The sequence below is a fragment of the Polistes dominula genome, unplaced genomic scaffold (assembly GCF_049000335.1).
Source record: "Polistes dominula isolate Pdom_NZ unplaced genomic scaffold, Pdom_raw_medaka contig_15, whole genome shotgun sequence".
NCBI lineage: Eukaryota > Metazoa > Arthropoda > Insecta > Hymenoptera > Vespidae > Polistes > Polistes dominula.
The window spans coordinates 3782430-3802518 of NW_028300915.1; the positions used below are offsets into that span (position 1 = coordinate 3782430).

The 20089-nt window shown below is 29.8% G+C and overlaps 6 protein-coding genes across 6 annotated transcripts; 3 read left to right on the top strand and 3 right to left on the bottom strand.

Moving 5' to 3' along the window:
- Window positions 1-480: 480 nt before the first annotated feature.
- On the bottom strand, window positions 481-4782 carry LOC107070167 (uncharacterized). Its single transcript, XM_015328107.2, has 4 exons — window positions 3898-4782; window positions 1863-1958; window positions 1682-1787; window positions 481-1576 (listed from the first exon to the last, which is right to left on the bottom strand). The coding sequence occupies exons 1-4, from the start codon at window positions 4274-4276 to the stop codon at window positions 1519-1521; spliced, it is 639 nt and encodes a 212-aa protein (XP_015183593.1). The 5' UTR covers window positions 4277-4782; the 3' UTR covers window positions 481-1518.
- A 380-nt stretch (window positions 4783-5162) lies between these two features.
- oxt (Xylosyltransferase oxt) lies at window positions 5163-8970 on the bottom strand. The gene is made up of 7 exons (XM_015328082.2): window positions 8757-8970; window positions 8125-8591; window positions 7778-7920; window positions 7350-7516; window positions 6891-7272; window positions 5851-6812; window positions 5163-5769 (listed from the first exon to the last, which is right to left on the bottom strand). The coding sequence occupies exons 1-7, from the start codon at window positions 8928-8930 to the stop codon at window positions 5305-5307; spliced, it is 2760 nt and encodes a 919-aa protein (XP_015183568.1). The 5' UTR covers window positions 8931-8970; the 3' UTR covers window positions 5163-5304.
- Window positions 8971-9140: 170 nt separating this feature from the next.
- ecd (ecdysoneless cell cycle regulator) lies at window positions 9141-13450 on the top strand. The gene is made up of 6 exons (XM_015328133.2): window positions 9141-9581; window positions 9669-10162; window positions 10248-10752; window positions 11067-11265; window positions 11345-11760; window positions 13306-13450. Exons 1-6 carry the CDS (start codon window positions 9299-9301, stop codon window positions 13332-13334), a joined length of 1926 nt encoding a protein of 641 aa, XP_015183619.1. The 5' UTR covers window positions 9141-9298; the 3' UTR covers window positions 13335-13450.
- On the bottom strand, window positions 12790-15179 carry LOC107070186 (tether containing UBX domain for GLUT4). The gene is made up of 7 exons (XM_015328145.2): window positions 14950-15179; window positions 14774-14829; window positions 14463-14712; window positions 13937-14398; window positions 13508-13865; window positions 13248-13413; window positions 12790-13110 (listed from the first exon to the last, which is right to left on the bottom strand). Exons 1-7 carry the CDS (start codon window positions 15034-15036, stop codon window positions 13014-13016), a joined length of 1476 nt encoding a protein of 491 aa, XP_015183631.1. The 5' UTR covers window positions 15037-15179; the 3' UTR covers window positions 12790-13013.
- Window positions 15180-15254: 75 nt separating this feature from the next.
- Window positions 15255-17708, top strand: Naa60 (N-alpha-acetyltransferase 60). Its single transcript, XM_015329198.2, has 2 exons — window positions 15255-15880; window positions 15965-17708. The coding sequence occupies exons 1-2, from the start codon at window positions 15634-15636 to the stop codon at window positions 16540-16542; spliced, it is 825 nt and encodes a 274-aa protein (XP_015184684.1). The 5' UTR covers window positions 15255-15633; the 3' UTR covers window positions 16543-17708.
- A 206-nt stretch (window positions 17709-17914) lies between these two features.
- LOC107070739 (nudC domain-containing protein 1) lies at window positions 17915-20073 on the top strand. The gene is made up of 4 exons (XM_015329210.2): window positions 17915-18135; window positions 18208-19186; window positions 19252-19619; window positions 19698-20073. Exons 1-4 carry the CDS (start codon window positions 18021-18023, stop codon window positions 19901-19903), a joined length of 1668 nt encoding a protein of 555 aa, XP_015184696.1. The 5' UTR covers window positions 17915-18020; the 3' UTR covers window positions 19904-20073.
- The last annotated feature ends 16 nt before the right edge of the window (window positions 20074-20089 follow it).

Below are 20089 nucleotides of genomic sequence, written 5' to 3' on the forward strand. Positions count from 1 at the left end.
CTATTTCAACCAATCCTGTAATACTTCTTAACGACATTTTAATTTTTATGTGATATGTAATGTAAAATAGATAAATAAATTTAACTTGCGAAATATGCAATTAATTTAATGGTTTTATGATACGATATTATTTTTTAAGAATCATTTATTTCATAAATTAGTTTCTAAACTAGTAAAATATATCGCTTATATATCGAAACCTTTTAGGTCGTATATTACAAAATCAAAGTTTTATCAATATTCTTTTTTTTCATCTCGTGTATTTTACATAAATTAAAAATGATCGAATCAGTAACATTGATTATAAAATTAAAATTACAAATTATTATACTTTATAAATTTAAAACGCTGTTGTTTTCAGGATAGACTACTTACCTGAATTGTAGATGTTCAATCGAAAAACGCATTGTATCGTAAAAATATTTGCTGCGTCATATATCTATTAATATATTATTTGGAATTCACAATTGCACTCAATAATTGATATAATACATATCCACATTTCATTTTATTTTGACTACTTTTCTCTACGTATTTTCAAATTGTCATCGTTTTATTACAGTTATTACTTTATGCAATACATGTCCGATCCCAATATTTATACGTGAGTTTTTGTATGTTACTGGAAAATTGACAGACCTGCATTTTTGCATTACAAAAACTATCACGGTGTTACGTTTATCCTTATCATATATAAAAGGGATTAATTATAAGGTAGTTGATTTACAATTAATATTATCATATGTACACTTTTTAGTAACACGGAGAATGCCAATTCTCTAAGAACATAAAAGAGATTATCACATTAGCATAAATTTCAATAGAGAAGGTTAAATCAGAACCTTTATTGTTACTACAGCATCAACAATATTGCGACAAGTCCTCTGCTTGAAATTCTTATACATCCTGGCTCCCCTTTTATGAAAGTATCAAAAATATCCTTTCTAGCATTCATCTCCCAACAAATAACAGAAACGATACATCGTCGTGATAGTAAAATCAATAAAAATATAACTAAATTATCTAAGGTAGAGCTCACCTGCAAGGGGCAGGTCCTTTGACTATGATTCGTCCTGTATCTCCCCTTTCCAAAAAAAAAATAATCATCAGTAATGATAAAAACTCTTTTGCTTAATGCTAAGTCGACTTCAAGTTGTAAAACTAAGTAAAATTTATAAATATGGTACAATTGATAATAAGCGATAGAGTAATAATAGATTAATTATAGATACGTATAGTTAATAGCATTGTATCGTTGAAACTTATGGTGATTTGTTTTTAAGTCCTCTCCTTAGTAATAATAGAGTCGAGAATTTAATCAAACGTCCGTTCTGAAGTTTAATTTCAGTGTATCTTGTTCCATTGAACAATCACCGCATGCACCAACCACCATTGCGGACTAGCAGCCACCTTGACTAGCTTTTTTCAAATTTCTGTCGTTATCTCCCTTTCTATTCCCATTGACATAATTGTCCTCGGGGCCAGACTCTTAATCCACTGTAATCTTCAAAGTGCAAATCAATCTCCAGGATGTTCAGGGCAGCTACGATTCACTTGAAACCATTTATCAATGCAACTGAAAATATAATTACAACATAAATGTTACAACTTTCAATTTATCTAATAAATTATATACAATAACAAAAATATATTTGAAATAAAATATTAAATAAATACATACTTTTTATGATATATACAGAGACAGGGCAAGCGGGCAATAACATCACCAGGCTGTAATTCCTCTAAACAAATTACACATTCTCCTTTTTCATCTGCTAATACGTCCTCTGTAATAAAAAATGAAAAAAGATTAGAAGCTATTTGGTCATTTGTTTTCTTATTATATAACAACCATGACTCACCATTATAACTGAGACGTGGCTTGGTCAGGCACATTACCAGGTGACACTCTATATCATCCGGTAGGATAAACTTAGAGCATACAGGACACTTTAGACCTTAAACATAAGTATAGTTACTGAGAATGTGTGCATTGATAAAACAACAAAGATTACATAGTAAAAAAACTATACCATAAAAAACTCTTCTCACACGATGTACAGGCACTACTTCAGCCTCAGACTCATTCAAGCACGAGCTCACTATAATTCCCATAATAATCCCAACCTAACATTAACCAACCCATCCCATATCGAGGTTTCCCATTCCTATCAATCCTTTTCTTATGTCATTTTCAATTAACATTATTTAAAATTTACACTGCGTAAGCCAAACCATCATCGATTGTGTATGGTTACCGGGCCAACCGACCCGGCAACACGTCTAGCGACCTCTTTTAAAAACGCAACTAACGTCGCATATCTATCTAATTTTTTATCAAAAAAAAAAAAAAGTCATTTCTAAAAAGTTTTTCATATCTTATCGACGGAGCAATAAACATTGAATAGGATACATCTAATATGGAAAATAAAAATACACAAAAACGTGCTGTTAATTGGTTATTTTTATCAACATCTATTATTTATTGAATTGTTCATTAATTATATTTTCAATATCAGTCTACAAATATTTAATATTGTTTATATTCAAATCTTAATTAAATAGTTATCTCATATATGCACTTTGGTGTTACAGAATTATTTAGTTTGACTAAATGGCGTAGTTCTATGACGCTATTTGTCAACAAGATTTTTAGATAATTTACACTTGTCTCTTTAAATACAAGTAGAAAAATTTAAATGTATTTTGGTATTTTAATAATTAATAATATTATGTGTTGATAAATAAAAAAAAATCTATATAAAATAAAGTATCCTTATCGCGTAGGAATTCTACCGTGACGAATTGTAAGATTCTCATGAATTATATTAGAACACAGTGGACTGTTAGAAGTAGTAATCTCTGACTGATTTCTCAACGAATCTTTTTTTAGACTTCTAGATAATTCTCTGACTAATAAATAGGCTCTTTTTATACATGTCATATGAAGCTTTATCATTAGCGAATTATGAACTAAATAAAATACAATCTATTATCGTTTCTAAGAGACTATAAATTCTATTTTATTAAAAAAAGAGGACAGAATTACTATGCGATATAAAATTAAGATCATCGGAAAAATTCCTCATTCGCAAGAAAATACTTCGAGATCTTTATTCAAGTGATTATTGAAAAATTCCTAGAAAACATGTGAAAAGCGTGAGCAAAACATTTAATGGATCACGCATCGATAAAGAAATTGCGTACACTTTAGTGTATTCAATCAATAAAATTAATGATTCTATTATTGTAAGAAGAATTCTAGGGGGCATTTTCCTAATGTTTTTCTCATAAAATATGCATTATGAATTATTAAAAAATTTTGGTAGATTATTTTAGAACACGTGGCAAAGCGCTACACACGCGCCAAAACAAACGCCCCCTGTCCTACCCGCGATCGTAAGCGGCAAAACTAAGTATGTGAAATTTCGCGGATACAACATAACCTCCTTATCAGTTGATCAAAATTACATTAGATTTTTGATTAGGTTAATCATTATAAATAGAAATATCGAGAAACGTCATACTTGGAATAATTTTGACTCTGTTTTAATGATGAACATATGAATGATAATTTTATATCAAAAAATGAAGAGAGTGAATAAAAGCATAAAAAAATAAACTTATTTTGTGTAAAAAATGTTATATGATGCCCTTGAAGATAGCAATTTTAGGAATCAAACGACCAGTAATCGTTATATAACGTTTGCTTGCATAGCCTTGTACAAAGCAAAACAAACTATATAGATTGGTAGTAAATATGTATAAATATAATATTCTACATGATAAAGAATACATTGAACTTAATTGTATGGAAATAATTAGTTACTAGACCATGTTTACAAAGGTAAAAGGGATGTAAATGATATGAATGCTCTATACACTGGGACAACCTACCGTTAAGGGACCACATGTGGGAAGGCAAGCTGTGAGCGGCATATACCCTACCGCTATCTTCGTCTGCATCATCAGATTCTAGTTGTGGCAATCCAAGAGCCTGGGCTACTCCAACACCAACAGTAGAAGCAAGAGCACCTTGTTCTCCTGAAGAAAGATCCGGAACAGAACTAAGAGAACGTGCACGTTGTCTATTATCTCCTGATACTCGAGAAGTCTGCGACTGATTTCCTTGTTGATGTTGATGCTGCAACATGCCAACACCTCCAGGCAAAGAACGAAGCACAGAAAAGCCTTGCATCGTAGTTTCATTGGTCCCAGTAGATGATTGACTGTTGCCTCCTGCAGATTGTGCTACGGTACTTGCCCTGACACCCATTTCAATTACTATTAAAGTCACGTATTCCTTCAGAATCCTTCAATTTTAATCCAAATAGTCTTAGTTCTTTGTTAAAACAGTAACTGTTATTTCGTTTCGTGGTTCTGGCAGTGTTACATGCACTGTTACAGTTTCCACGAACAATTTCCGTCTTCTAATTTTGCACCGCTGGCAACACACACTTAAGATGTTAAATAATTCCACCGGCTAGATTACAATACTATGTGATTTAATTTAGGCCGGAATTTTGAAGGCGTTTGCCACGACAAGCAAGTCATTTCGCCCAAGAACATAGCGGCTCATCACGCAAAACATCCCCCGACATCTTGCGAGAAAACTTCCTAAAAGTCAAAGCGGTCAGCTTATGCAGATATTCCAGTTCTGTCACATGCGTTTCCATCTTGGTTTACGAACGACTTTTGAGTTAGTTCAATATTTTAACTAACACAGATTAGTTTAGAAAAATTCTATTTCAATTTTTGTGGAACATTCATTCGTTAGAATCAGGTAGGATCATAATAATACTTTGAAAGTTGATCTTTCGGATTGGCTATTACGTATTTGTCCAATTGAGAGCACGAAAATTGGATCCAGAGAAAAAGATATAGTGAAAAGAAAATAACTATACTTATTGTATGATATAAAATCCTACTCGATATTCTTTTCTATAATTTATATACAACAAAGCTTTAACTGCTTTGTAATGATTAACTACAAAAATAAACTATAATCACACTTTTCATAAGTATAATATAATATTTATAGTTCGCATAAACGCATATATGTTCATATTGTCAGATGTGTTCTGCGCGTGCGCGCATATAAATATACATATATAACATGCATGTATTGGCGTATATAAGATGTATGAATGTAAGTATGTATGTATGGGTATATACATATATATATTTTTATAAATACAATATATATACAGATGTCAATATAAAAATATCTAAAGAGATAGATAATCTTCATACAGGCATAATGAGTTTCAAAATGTTAAAAATGGCACATATTTGGTAAATTAATTAATAATTTTGACATAGGTTACGGATATCAGCCTTTGGGTCTGGGCTCAAAGAGCTCCAAGCAGTATCAATGCATTTCTGCAATTTTAGTTTGCTTTTGGTCTGATCATTAGCATTGCATATTTTATCAATTTCATAGTGTTCGTATACTAATCCATCTATCCATTGATCTAGATCAGGACCAATTTTATTTTCTGTACCTTTTTCATGAGGATGTTGCTCGTGAACTATCATCGATTTTATGAAATTTGACCACTTTTTGTTTAGTTCATCTGTATTATAAGTATTATAAGGTATACTGTTTATTTCCTTAGCTTTTTCTTTCTCAATTTGTCGATTTTTCCAATAGGACAATGGTGTTACTAAAAAGTTTATTTTTGCTACTAACAATGAGTCAACCACCAATAATACATGCCAAGTACCTATTACCAAATGATCACTAAGTTGTGGTCTGACATGTCCCACCTGACAAAAAAAAAGAAAAACGATTAGAAACATTTAAAAATACACAAACTATAACTTAAAACAATTGAAATATATTATTACCAATGCTACACCGTCTTCAATATGAATATTGTTGACATCTGCCACTTGTCCATATGGATCAATCCAGAATACAGAAAAATTTTGTGGAGTAATAATTGAATCATCAAACTCATATAATAAAACTGGATTTGAATAAGGGCCTATACTACCCATCATATTTCTAAATGTTTGCTCTTTTTGATCATATTCAGTATTAACAAAAAGATTATGAATTTTCCCTAACCACAATCTATTAGTGGAAACATTATGTCGTAAATACACCAGAGCTTCAATCTTTTGTGTATGTTTATTTTGCAATATCGATTTCTCCTGAGATTCTATATCACCTTCAGCAAGAATTAAAATGCCAGTAAAACGATTTTCTCGAAAATATGCCGTCGTTTCTATAACGTGTACATTTTGGAAATTGACATTAAGCTTTTGGAAAGAAAGTCTTGCTAAAGAATATGATATTGTTAATAAAGCATCATCTGTTGGAGGACTTAAATCTGCTTTATGATAAAGACTTTGCCAATAAGCATCATAGCTATTAGCTCTTACAGTCATGTTTGCTTTTTCAGGATATAACCATTCTTCTACTCTATCTATTATTCTTTGATCTATGATGGGCTCAAATTTTCGTGCAAAAAACAAATTGCGATCAGCAGTATTACGTATTCTACTGAAATCTTCAAGTTTAAAATCATTCGGACTACAGCCACACCAATCGACTACAGCTTTATACTGACATTTACAACCCAATTTTCTTTTCCAATTAGTCACGTGAAGATTATTGTCTACGTAACTATCACAAAATCTTGAGTTACGTAATACGGTATGAAAAAAAGATTCGGCAGGTAATAATGTATACTGAAATACTTTTAAAAGATTAGCTACTAAAGAATCCGGATTTGGATTAGAAATATATTCTACAAATTCTCGACTTAAAGCTACCCAATCGCTACCTCCATCAATTTGAATACCTGAAAAATGAATATACCGAGTTCTTATTAAATGCACTTTTTGATATTCAAACTTGAATAAGCGAATAATAAATATACCATTTGGCAATTTTCGATCTCCTACTCTCCACATTCGTGCTTCGCATTCGATAAAAGTTTTATCCAATCCTTGTTTGGTAATAAAGCGTTGTACTTCTCTTCCATGTGATTTAACAAAATTCATACCTTTGTTCCAACTAAGAAATTCTGTTAATCGGGTATTAGTTTTAACTGGATAATCCGATTCTGATAGATTTACTAGAAAATCCCAATGTTGTGGATGCGCAAGTATTTGTTGTGCAGATTTTAGAAAAGTTGTTAGAAGACTTGCACCACCCCAAATAGTTGCGTGTCTCATACCTTCTCCTCTTGCTACTTTGATATTGTTAGCCTTACATGATTTTTCTATTTTCAACATTTCACGATATAAATAATCTTGTCTCTGAAAATATATGATATATTATTCAGAATAAAATAATTCAAATCATTGTGAAATTTATGTGTGAAAAATATTCTTACAGCGTCAACATGAATATAAAATAAATGAGATGGATGATATAAAATACTGATGAGTCGTTTAATTTGCCGACTAGCTCTACCGTTCACAGTTAACAAATAAGCTATACGTGCTGCCTTCTCATGCCCTGTTTTTGAACTTGAATTTCTTGCTTCTTGAGATTTAAATTCTGTAACATATTTATAAATATATCTAATGAAATCTAATTGAATCTTAAATTGTATAACTCTCATACATATTTCAATAGAATATAAGTGACTACTACGATTGTAGTAAATGTAACTCGATGAGTTTAAACGAATTGACCAGCTAAAAAATCATACAATATATATTCTAATTAAATGCCTTCACCTTTACAAACAAAATGAATCCAAAATAAACGATTATAGCTTCTGTGCATTCAATACAGATATATTTATATGTTTCTTACTTTGGATACCAGTCCAGAAAACATTAATAGTTAAATATCCTCCACACAATTGTTTTGGATTACCAGAACATTTCATATTACAACTAGAATCTGGTAAATGTTTTATTTGAGGTGGTTCTTCCATTCCACAAAAACATTCTACGCTATAAAGTCATCCATAAAAAATTAGTATAAATATCTGAACAATGTATAGATATATGCAGCTGGGTTGAAAAGTTTTGAGCCTATTTTTTTCGATTAAACTCACTTTTATTTAAAAAAAAAAATCAACTTTGTTATTGTGTTGAAATTAAAAACTTTTCAATCCATCTTTGTATAATTAAAATACAATAATCTTTAATACTAACGAATATTCGGTACCAGCATATGGATATCCTGATTGAAGACACATAAAAGCACAATGCTCTGGAGAATTGTTCCCTTTGAAAATATGGTAATAATCAGAAAGTATTCTCAAGGTTTTATCATCTTGGAAACAGCCTAAATTTACTGGCTTATTTGAAAAACCTGGAGAATGCGAACACAAGGATTGTATCCTTTCTGGGTATAACAAACCCTGCTGACTAAGGCACGTCACATTGACAATGCGTTGTTTGCACATTTGACTTTGTGCACGTGTCACTGCGCTTACAGCTTCTCTGCCAATGACTTCACAAGCGGGTGTAAAATTTAATAATTTGCGATCTAGTATTATCCTGGCAGTACGATTACGATGATATTGAGAAGATTTATTGGCATGTTTGTCAGGTGGAAGTTTCAACTGACGTGAGCCTTTTGGCAAACCTTCACTTTCTTCTGATTGTAGTACATCTTCCTATTAATAAATGATAGAGAAACAACCCTTCTTAAGTATATAAAATTGTCAACAAAACGTGAACAGAATGTATGTTCGGATATTTGTATCGTTATAATATTTTTTTAAATATACAAATATATCTATACTTATTATTAAAAAATTGAAAGGTTAGATTCTACTTACTCCGTCGGATGATGATTTTCCAAGTTTACGACTATCTAAACCAAAAAATGAGTGAGCTAAATAAAATTGTACGCAAAGGACAGTTATACCGAATACAAACAATATTCGATATTTGCGAAAACAACTTGAGGAACGTCCAACCGTATAACTTCTGGCTACCGCCATCTTTTTCATTTTTGTATGGCTTGTTAAAACCTTGGAGTATAAACTTTGTACGAGATGCACTGATATAAAACAATAAATTGATAGTTGAGTATCATTCGTAAATGGAACGTAACTAATTTCTACTTAACTGCCGCCTGACGTTTACACCAAGCAAATAACTTCGTATTAATAAAATAAAGCTTTGAAAATATATAATCATAGATAGTCATGCATTATGGACATTGCATCTGATACAGTCAATAAAAATTAGTTTGAGAACCCTAGTAGTTCATGGCACTGTAAATTGTGTCTAGAATTGAGGTTAGACTATAATCGAAATGATACAAAACGTATAATAATAAACAGTGAATATTATTGCGTGTGTTCTCAAGTTTTAAATGGCTAGTAACGTACATAAAAAAATGGCTAATTTACCATTATTAAATAAAACGAGAGGTGATGACATTCTTGAATGTTTCCTTTATCCTAAATTTTGTTATTCATCTAACACTGATAACATAACTGAAGCACAACTTAATGAAGAAATAGCTAAATATTATGAAGAAATTGCATCTTACACAACTGATTACATTTGGCATAGAGATGCCTTAGTATTCCGTCCAAGAACAAAGCAAGCAATGATGTTAGAAAGAATTCTTGACAATTCAATGGTTATAGAAGGTAAACTATACTTCTATTTGTTATTATTACTTCGTGTATTTTCCCTTTGTATATATAACATTAATTTTTTAATTATATTTCTCTTAGATTATCAAACCGTTGCTCACATTTATGCAACTTTACGTTTTGACGAAGATATAGGAGATGAATGGTTTACAGTATTTCTTATATACAAACTGACTAAAGTGTTTGATGGATTAATTGCTAGATTAGTTGACTCAGATGGTGAATTTCTTTTAATTGAAGCTGCAAATGTATTACCTTTATGGGCCAATCCAGAAACTTGTCAAGATCGTGTTTTTATACATAATGGATTACTTCACATTATCAGAGAAAAAGGAAAGTCATTTGTAAATTTGTTGAATAACATTAATCGTATTCCACAAAATTCTAAAGTATCAGATAAAGTACAGAGTATATTAAACAAACGTATAGATACTTATCCAAAGGAAATATGCAAAAGGAAACATAAGGCAAGAGCATTTTTACCAGAAAAAGCTGCATCTATTTTGCGACAAGAACCAGGGCTTATTGGACCAATAATTAGAACAATTTGTCATTCTGATCCACTTGAACGTAAAGTAAATGAACATATTTTATCTTAATTAATAATAATCGTATAAAAAAGATCATTAGGCATATTATTTAATATTAATATTATTTCAGGTTTGTCGCGCGATGAGATATTTTCCACCTGAGCAACGTACCATGGTTAATGTGAAAATGACTAAATGTTTATATGCGTTAGCAACGCATAGTCGGTACACCGGTGATCCAAGAACAGGTTGGAACTTACCTCCTGCAAGTAGTTCAAAATACAATGCATATGTACTTGGTGTTAAAATAGCATGTGGTCTAGAGATGCTAGTAGCGTCTGCTAATGAGGAACGTAGAAAAAGAGCAAAAAATACAACAGGAATAGATAACGAAGAGATGTCAATATCGAATGAACGTTCTTTTAATGCATTTGTATCTCGATTGGAAGCTAATGGATATTTCAAAGACTTGTTGGAAGGCAGTAAAGAACGTGACAAACTTTTAACTATAGCAAAAGATTATTTTTTAAAACACTTTAATTTAGATAACACTTTGCCACATGATGATAAAACAGATGCAGAAAAAGTTCTAGAAGCATGGGAAAATATACAAACGAATGATGTTGAGATGTATGGTAATTACCACAAAGATTATGTATTAGTAGGATAAAAGTAATAAAGAGTATGCTTTCGTACGCATGCATGTGACCATCAGATCAGATTAGAGTGAATTACTAAGTAAAAGCTCTTTACATTTTATTTTGACATCTTTATTGGGCTAAATTTATTAAATTTTGTATACTTTTATATACTTCTTTAATTTTGTGTTTAACAAAAGATTATGCATGTATAATGTGGTAAGGAGTATGTATCTGGAATAATAATACAAGCCTTGTACCATAATTTTTTATATAGAATTTATAAATATATTTTATTATTTATTTTACAGCCCAAGATGAAGGTGCATTAAGTCCTGCGGACAGTGATAGTTGGTTGAATATAGATCCAGCACAATTAGAAGCGCTTTTAAACCAACAATGGGGAAGTAGTAAAGACAAAAAACATGAACTTGAACCATTGAGTCTTAGAGAAAAAGTACAAGCTTTTATCAATCAGAATAGCGACATTGATGGTGTACAACTAGTAGAGTATGTTTTTTTATTTTAATTTAAATATCATATTTTCCAAAAATACTTAAGTGTTGTTATGACTTGCTTTTATTTAAAGGGATCAATCAGCGGAGGATAATGCAAAACATGACGCAGATGACAATGGAAGAATCGAATTTGATGCAGACGTGTTTGACAGTACCTTACGTGATATTTTAGATTTAGTTGTGCCAGGTGGCGACGGAGAATTTGAAGGAAGCTCAGAAGGTTCATTAGGTGGTGACGATGAAGACAAAGGCGGCGAAATGGATAAATATATGAGATTATTAGATTCGCAATTGGAAGCAGAATTAGTAAAAGAGGAAGAACATATTGATAATAAACGCACTGATATAGTAGAAACAAATTTAATGGAAAGTATTCAAGGAGAATCGGGTGGTTCTGGACCAATTGGAAACATAATTGGTGGTCCTATTCGACGGCTTATGCATTTACAGTTACAATCACCTACAAAAGTACCTCCTGATTTGCAAAGTTAATAACTTTTTATTCAAAGTTATAAAAGAAAGTCATAATAAGTCAAATTCATCTTTGCATGTAAATATTGATGTAGATCTTACTGTTTGATGCACATAAATATTTGATACTATCACAATATTTACTATGCCAAAGCAATATTATGATAAAAAATGACAGGTGTGCTCAGTTAGAAAGTCTCAATCTATCTGTACGATCTCAAATTGACGTCACTGTGGATAAAATTAAATTAATCATCATATTATTTTCGTTTATATTTTTGTATTTTCATATATCATATTACAGTTTATATAATTTTTTTGTATACAACTTCACAATTGTTACAATTATGCAATTATTTCATGCACTTACATCTATACCTATAATTTTTGTGAATTTATATTTATTATACAAATGATTGGAAATTTCAATGTCTATTTTGGCGTCAGTATGAACATTGGTTTTTATACTCTTGTAAACACACCTTATTTTATGCTACAATAACATGTGCTTGTGCTGTGAATGAAAAAGTATAATAAAATAAAAAACCCCCGCGTTGCCATCGAATATTGAAAAAAGCAGTTTCAAAGTAAATCGTATACATGTTTAATCTTTAACGGGTAACGTTTAAAGTTTATAGGGTGTCTGTCCATTATAAACATTCATAATTAATTCAAATAACATATAAAAATAAACGCATGCATACTTGATCCATATAAAAGATTATAGATAATAATTAATGTTTGTAACTCATAAAATGAGCTGTCCACTAGGTAAATTATAAAAAACTATGAATTGTTACTTCTACAATCTATTTGATGGGCCATGGAAGTGCAAGAAGTTAATTGTTTAATTTGCACATTCCATATATATATCATAATAAATCATATATCATATATAATTACATAAAAATAAACAATAAATAAATTTCTTTAGTACTTAACAAACTTGGCACAAAAATATTTGTATCTTTTTGTCATATATTCAATCATTTGGCTATAAAAAATCCATTTTCACTTTTGTAAATAATCAGTATTAATAATGATATCGTTGTTATACAGATATCCATATATTTTAGTTTTTATTAATCATACAGGTCTTTAAATAATATAAATATAGATCTGTAAAAATACTTAATAAAGAATTCCTATCTTACTTTATAAAAAATTTTCATATTTTTGTTAAATACAAATTTATTTATTAGATTATATAATATTTGTTCTCTATAAGATAATTATTGTTTATTTATTTATTCTTTTTTTTTTTAATAGTTAGCAACCACTGGGTCCTGGAACAGCTGTGATATCTTCTATTGTTTTACTTTTTTTTATCTCTGTATTAACATTTTCTTCAGGTGATACATTCATTCTGTAGAAGTAATAAGCAAACAATGTTAATTTATTTAGTAGTTTTTTCAAAAGATAAAAGATTTTTGTATAACTATAATATCATTTTAAAAAACAAATATTCGAATAATAAAAGCAAACATACAAATCATATTTTACCTTGATTTAATTACTTGTTTATTGGCAATTCTAGGATCTATTAATTTTTCTTTTACAGATGGTGCTAAAGATGATGGTCCAGAGTAATATACAATAGCACACGGTACAAGATTTTCATCTATTAATCGTGCTTCTGACTTTAAAATGTGTTTTGGTGGAGCAGTATCTGTGTTAAATTATAAAATAAAATGATATACCTTCTATTAACATATTTCTAATTTAAAAAAATTGTTACGATTAAATAATTCATCTTAACTTACAAATAGTAAAGTCACAAGTTGGATCTTCTAGAAAATTTTTAATAAAGTCCTTAATTGCTTGCACCGTTTCAAGAGGTTTAAACCAACCTTGGAGAACCAATTGATTTGGAAACTGAACACGAATCACTACCCTGCGATATTTATTCAGTTGTGCCAATGTACGTTTATCTTGCTCAAGTTTACGTTGAGCTTCAATTAAAAGTGGTGCTTCTTCTAACTCTTCTCTCTTTCGTTTAGCATCTCGTAGGAGTATCTTGGCATCTTCGACCGTTAAATTGAAAAAACTATCTGGTAATTCATTTTTAGGAAATGCTTGTACTTCAGCTTGATTAAATACTAACGCATTTCGTTCTCCCAACTATAATGTAAGAATTATAATCATTAAATATTTAAATTATTATTAGTAATATTATGAAAGTAATATCTTACAAACTCTATATTAATCTCTTCCTCCGAGTCTGAATGTAAATTTGCATTGAGTTCATCTTTTACATCATTCTGATTTAACAGTTCTTTACGACATGTACTTGTATTTATAACATTATCCTTGTCTTTATTATCTGACCCTTTATCTTTATCTATCGTTGTAATATTTCCTATATGAATCGAATCTTGTGATCTCATTTTATTTCTTTCTTCTTTCAACAATGTAATAGGATCTACAGCTTTGCCTTCCTTAGACGTAGAAGAAATTTTTTGTTTATCATATTTGATACAAACATTATCATCATTATCATCCAAGTTTTTTGAAGACTTTGGTAATAAAGTTTGAGATACATGTGCCTGTGTTTGTAATTGTTCCAAATCACGATGCATCATTCGTAACATTGCTTTACCACTAGTAAGGCCCAATGATTTTAAAGTTGTTTCTTCTAAAGCTTCACCATGCACCTAGAAACAAAATCTATTCGTATATGATTTTAACATCGGTGTTAAATCTTGTAAAATGGATTACCTTACGATGCATATATATTATTACTGCAGTTTTACGGTCTTCATTAGGACAAATGGTTGTTAAAACGTGTGCCAAAGTAACATCTGGTGAAAAATCATCCATTAATCGTTCACCATTCTCAAATAGAATGCCCACTGTAACTTTTGATGCATTACGTGGTTTTTTACAAGGAACCATTTCCACCCGTGCATTATTAGATAAACCAGTGAAACGCAATATGGAATTTACATCTATTATCTTATTGAAGTGTCTGGAAAACAAATTGTGCATTAAAAATAATAAAAAAATGAACTAATATTATAGTAACTTACTTAATGTCATAATCGTTTGCATTATATCCATGTTTTTTACAAACTTCTTCCAGGACCTATAAATTAATATAAATTTTTTGGTTAAATTTGCTCGTTTAAACCTAATATAAATTCTAATTAACTGGAGAGGAAATTTAATAAAATTTTTCAACAAAATGAAATATTAATCTATTTACCTGAAGAATAGTTGTATTTGGAGTAACTTCAACATTTTGTCGACGACCGTTGGGCGTAAGAACAATGATACTTTTATTTACCGCCATAGTAGATTAAAATCTCAAGTGGTCATACAACGAACCACAGAGCAAACAGCTGACTCAGAACTTTTTCTATTTTTTAATATATGACACTCTCTCTTTCTTTTTCTCTCTCTCTCTCTCTCTCTCTCTCCCTCTCTCTCTGTATAGATATGTATATACGTGTATATATATATATATATATGTATATATATGTGTTCTGTCTATTTGTCACTCGTATAGTTGATAGAATTAGTGTTCCCGTTCAGCATTCGTACTAACATATTTAGCCTTGTGAATATGTTTTGTTCATTCCTAACAGCGTGACATTGTTTTCCAAAAAAAAAAAGATAAGAAGTTGAAAAAAAATGTGTAAATTCGGCAATGGTACTTTTAGTTAATTGGCAGGAAAAGTATCAAATGCGATGAAGTGGCGACCCTGCTCCTTCGATTCTGCTCGCATTGCGTCACGACAGTTTACGTTCTCTTCTGGCATAAACAAACCTATGAAAACAAAATGTCTGCGAATCGCGATATGTTTATTAACAGATGTTTGTATTCGACCTGACGTATTTTATATCGCCGTACAAATGACTCGTAAGATGCCAGAGAATTTGTGGCGTAATGGCCGTGTCCTTTAACCGGTACCTTATCTTGCCGGAAATCGAGAAAAGTGAACTCGAGGTTGACTCGGGGAATAAGCGGGCTTATACGAATGAAAATTCAACGAGAAATTCGGTTGGTAGCCCGACAGCCCCCGTAACTTCTGTAACGGTCCCACTTTGCGTTCTGGGTGAGGTTCAATTACGTTTTCTTTGTCCTGACGATTTAGAAGAAGTTCGTTCACTTTGTCAAGATTGGTTTCCCATAGGTGAGATGAATTTGATCTCAATTTACACTTTGATATGTGTATTGGGATATGTTAGAAAAGAATGCAACAACTCTACTTTTACAGATTATCCAAATTCATGGTACGAAGACATAACAAGCTCTTCAAGATTTTATGCGTTAGCTGCTGTATATGGTGGAGTAATTATAGGACTTATTGTCGCTGAGATTAAACCATATACCAAGTTAAATGAAGAAGATCGTGGGATTCTGTGTTCAAGTCAAGGAAAGGACTCTTTAGTTGGATATATACTTAGTTTAGGAGTACGTCGTACATATAGGAGAAACGGTATTGCATCTTTATTATTGGAGCAATTATTGGCACATGTTACCGCTCCAGAACGTTCTTCAGTGAAAGCAGTCTTCTTACATGTTCTCTCTAGCAACGTGCCTGCTATTTTGTTTTATCAAAGGTGCCATTTTCGATTACATAGTTTTTTACCATATTATTATTTCATTCATGGAAAATGTAAAGATGGATTTACTTATGTTCTTTACGTTAATGGTGGACATGCACCATGGGGTATATGGGATTGGATTAGACATTTAGCCAGGGCAATGGCTAGTCTTGGTCCATGTAGGGTACCAAGATGGATTTGGCAAAGGCTTTTATGGGCTACCACTATACTTTCTTATCACAGATGATACATCTTATGAGGCTGTGATATATAACGGTATTCAATTACAATTAAATTCATATAAAAAAATATATATAATAATAATAATATTTATATTTATATATTATAATATACTTATATATATATTATATATGTATATATATATATATATAAGTAATATGTAATATGTAATATGTAAAATATATATATATATACATAAGTATATATATGTATTTAACATAAACTCTAAATGCAAACGAATTTAATTACAAAGAAAAAATTAATAGTACATCTTAATATTATATGAGATGTTTGCATATGATTTTGTTGATTAGATTTATATAAATATGATGGTCTATATATAATAAATATTTAGTCGTTTCTAACTTAGCTTTTGACTCAGCAAAGAAATAGTTTTATTAACATGAAATACAACAAAATTGAGATCATTCAAAATTATTCGCTTTTCAAGACCATTAGCTTATAATATAAACTGCCAGAAGAGAGATTTGTACAAAAAATATAATTTATTCATTAGACTTTAATAGATATTTTATAGTGATACTTTGTTCTGAATAAGCTGAGAAAACAAAAATCTACAAAAGTCTGATCTGTATAAATGCATATATAGTTAATGCTCTAAATGCTGTAAAATTACTTTTAAATTGACGTCACAAAACGATTTATAATATATTTATAATAATCTACTGTTCATTTATGTTTAATTGTACGGTCATACTTGAAAATTATGAGACAAATAATGTTTATATATTTTAAATTTTGGTATTTTTTTAATTGTTTTAATCATTAATGAATTTTGGAAAACGTAATAATTAATTTAAAAAAAATCAGTATACAATATTAATAAATAATGAAAAAACATGTTTTATTTTTGTGTTGTGTATAGTTCTTTTATTGTGAATATTCAAATCGATATTTCTGTTATGTCTTTATTAACGTCCTTATTATTTATTTGTACGTATAAGTTTCAATAAGAATATATTATTAGTTTAAGAGCTTTAACTTTAATATGAAATGTTAATAAAATTTTTGAACGTGAATGTGTGTATTTATACATAATGTAAATAAATATAAAATGTACCAAAATAGTTCACTTAGATTGTATATAACATTGTAATGATATTGTTTGTAATAAATTGACATGTTATAACGTGGTTTCATTTTTATGATAAATACTATAAATTTCGTTTTTTTTTCTTATGAAGCTATGGGAATATTAATTATATTGTACTTTCTTTTTTATTAATAATAATATTTAGTCGTTGCTAACTTAGCTTTTGACTCAGCAAAAAAATAGTACATAACATAATAATATAAATGTATATGTATATATATTACATATACATATACAAATACATATACATGCAATATTTTAAGTTGCTTTTAGGTTAAGATACAGATGCGTACTTCTAACATAACGTACCCATGGTACACGTACCATACAAATAACGTACTTCTTAACGTAAAGTTACGAAATTCAAAATAATGACGAAAATAATAGAATTACGTCCTGACAGATCTCTTTTAAATCCACGTTTTGAAAAATATCAATTTTCTCCAGATATTGTTCCTGTAAAATCTGAAATAAGTTTAGAAAATGGTACGTACATATTTAACCTATATTTTTATTAACAATTTGCTAGGTTAATAATACACGAATTAAATATTTCAGATGTATATAGGCTAGAATTAAATCCCGATCAAGAATCTTGGTTGGAAGTGAGATTATTTGCACTTCATAATCATTTATTTACAAATCCTTATGATACATCATGTTGGTTTATTGATAAAGAACACATAATTTGGCGAGTAAATAAAATTGGAACACTTCAAAAAATATATAAATTACGTACTCCTAATCAATCATCAAAATTATTGTACAATCCATCGATCGGATTTACTAGCAATAATATTGTAGTCATTTCTAATGGAGGTGACAGTCTCTATTTATTAAAGGAAGATCATTCTGGTCAGGTTGAAGCGTTTCTATTAGAAGAAGCAGAACCTGGAGTTATTTTAGATATCCGATATGTGCAAACTAAATCTCAAATTATTATTGCGTTATCATCTATAGTTGATGATAATGGGAAAAAGTGTACAAAACTTGTATTATTATTTTATACTTTGCAACAATATGATGAAAAGCAAAATACTTTTCATTTGTCTAATAAACAAGTATTAAAAGTACGAGGTACCGTAGAATATGTATTTATCGAAGAAAATGGTGACCATTTACATTCCATTTGTCAAAATAATATTATTTTTGAATCTGACAATAAGAAAATAACAGAAAATAGTAAAAAAAATATAAGTGATAAAGAACATATAAAAATTCCTAAATATTGCTGGTCTCAAGACGAAGATTCGCTTACAGTTTGGGTTAAAATACCGGAGAAATATTATCAAAGTCAAGCAAAAGTTAATGTAAAATCTAATGAAATATCAATTACTGTAAATGATGATATTTTGATACAAGGCGAATGTCAACACAGATTAGATGAGAAGCTTACTACTTGGAAACATGAAAAAGACACATTACAATTGGATTTAATAAAGTTTGAAAATGGTTTAATGTGGAATGAGTTAATTAAAGGTGATACAGGAGGAGAATGTTTACCAAATGAATCACTAGCAGCTGAAATTCATTCTAGGTATTTCATTTTATATCATTTTATACGAGAGTATTATATATTTACATATTTAATATTGTTTTTAGATTAGCACATCTATGTTCTGAAAATCCAAATGCACCTGGTGGAGAGGGTCAACCGTTTTTAGGATTTAATTCTGAACAATTGGAAGAATGCGATATAGAAGGAAAAGAAAACATCTTTCAAAGAATAAATCTTACATCACAGGAAATAACACATCAGGCTAATCTTGGTACAAATAATCATGTACTATTTACAAATAAAATGAAATTCGGACAGACAATATGTCTTAGACACGATCATGATGGTTGTCTTTGGATTACTGATATTGTAAAAGACAATGTATGGAATATAAAACATACTACAACATTTCCAGGTTTTGGATATGTTGAAGCAAGTAAAAGTAATAAAAAATTCTGTATATGTTCTCCAGGTAAGATTTATATTTATATACTTAGATTGTTGAATTTTCTTTTTCTTTCAATGCTTCCCTTTCTTTCAAATTTTCTAGATGGTTCATACGTTGCCATAATAGAACACAAAAGACACGTTTTTCTTTATGAAAGGCCAGAAAATAATTCTCAAATAAGTAAACAATGGATTGTAGATTTGGAATATGATTCTCCATCTTCTATTATAATGGGAGCAGTTGCGACTAACAAATACTTAATAATTCTTACTAAAAACAAATTATACCATTTACAAATTTATCCATAAAATTTTATACTTTTTATTATCTTCTGTACATATTGATATTTTATGTATATATGAATTATGTATAGTTGCGTGCACAATGTACACGTGCGTATATACACACACGCACACCCACAAACACACAAAGAGAGACACGCATCACAGCAAATAATAAAAAATGATATACATTATTATTTACAATGGAGGAAA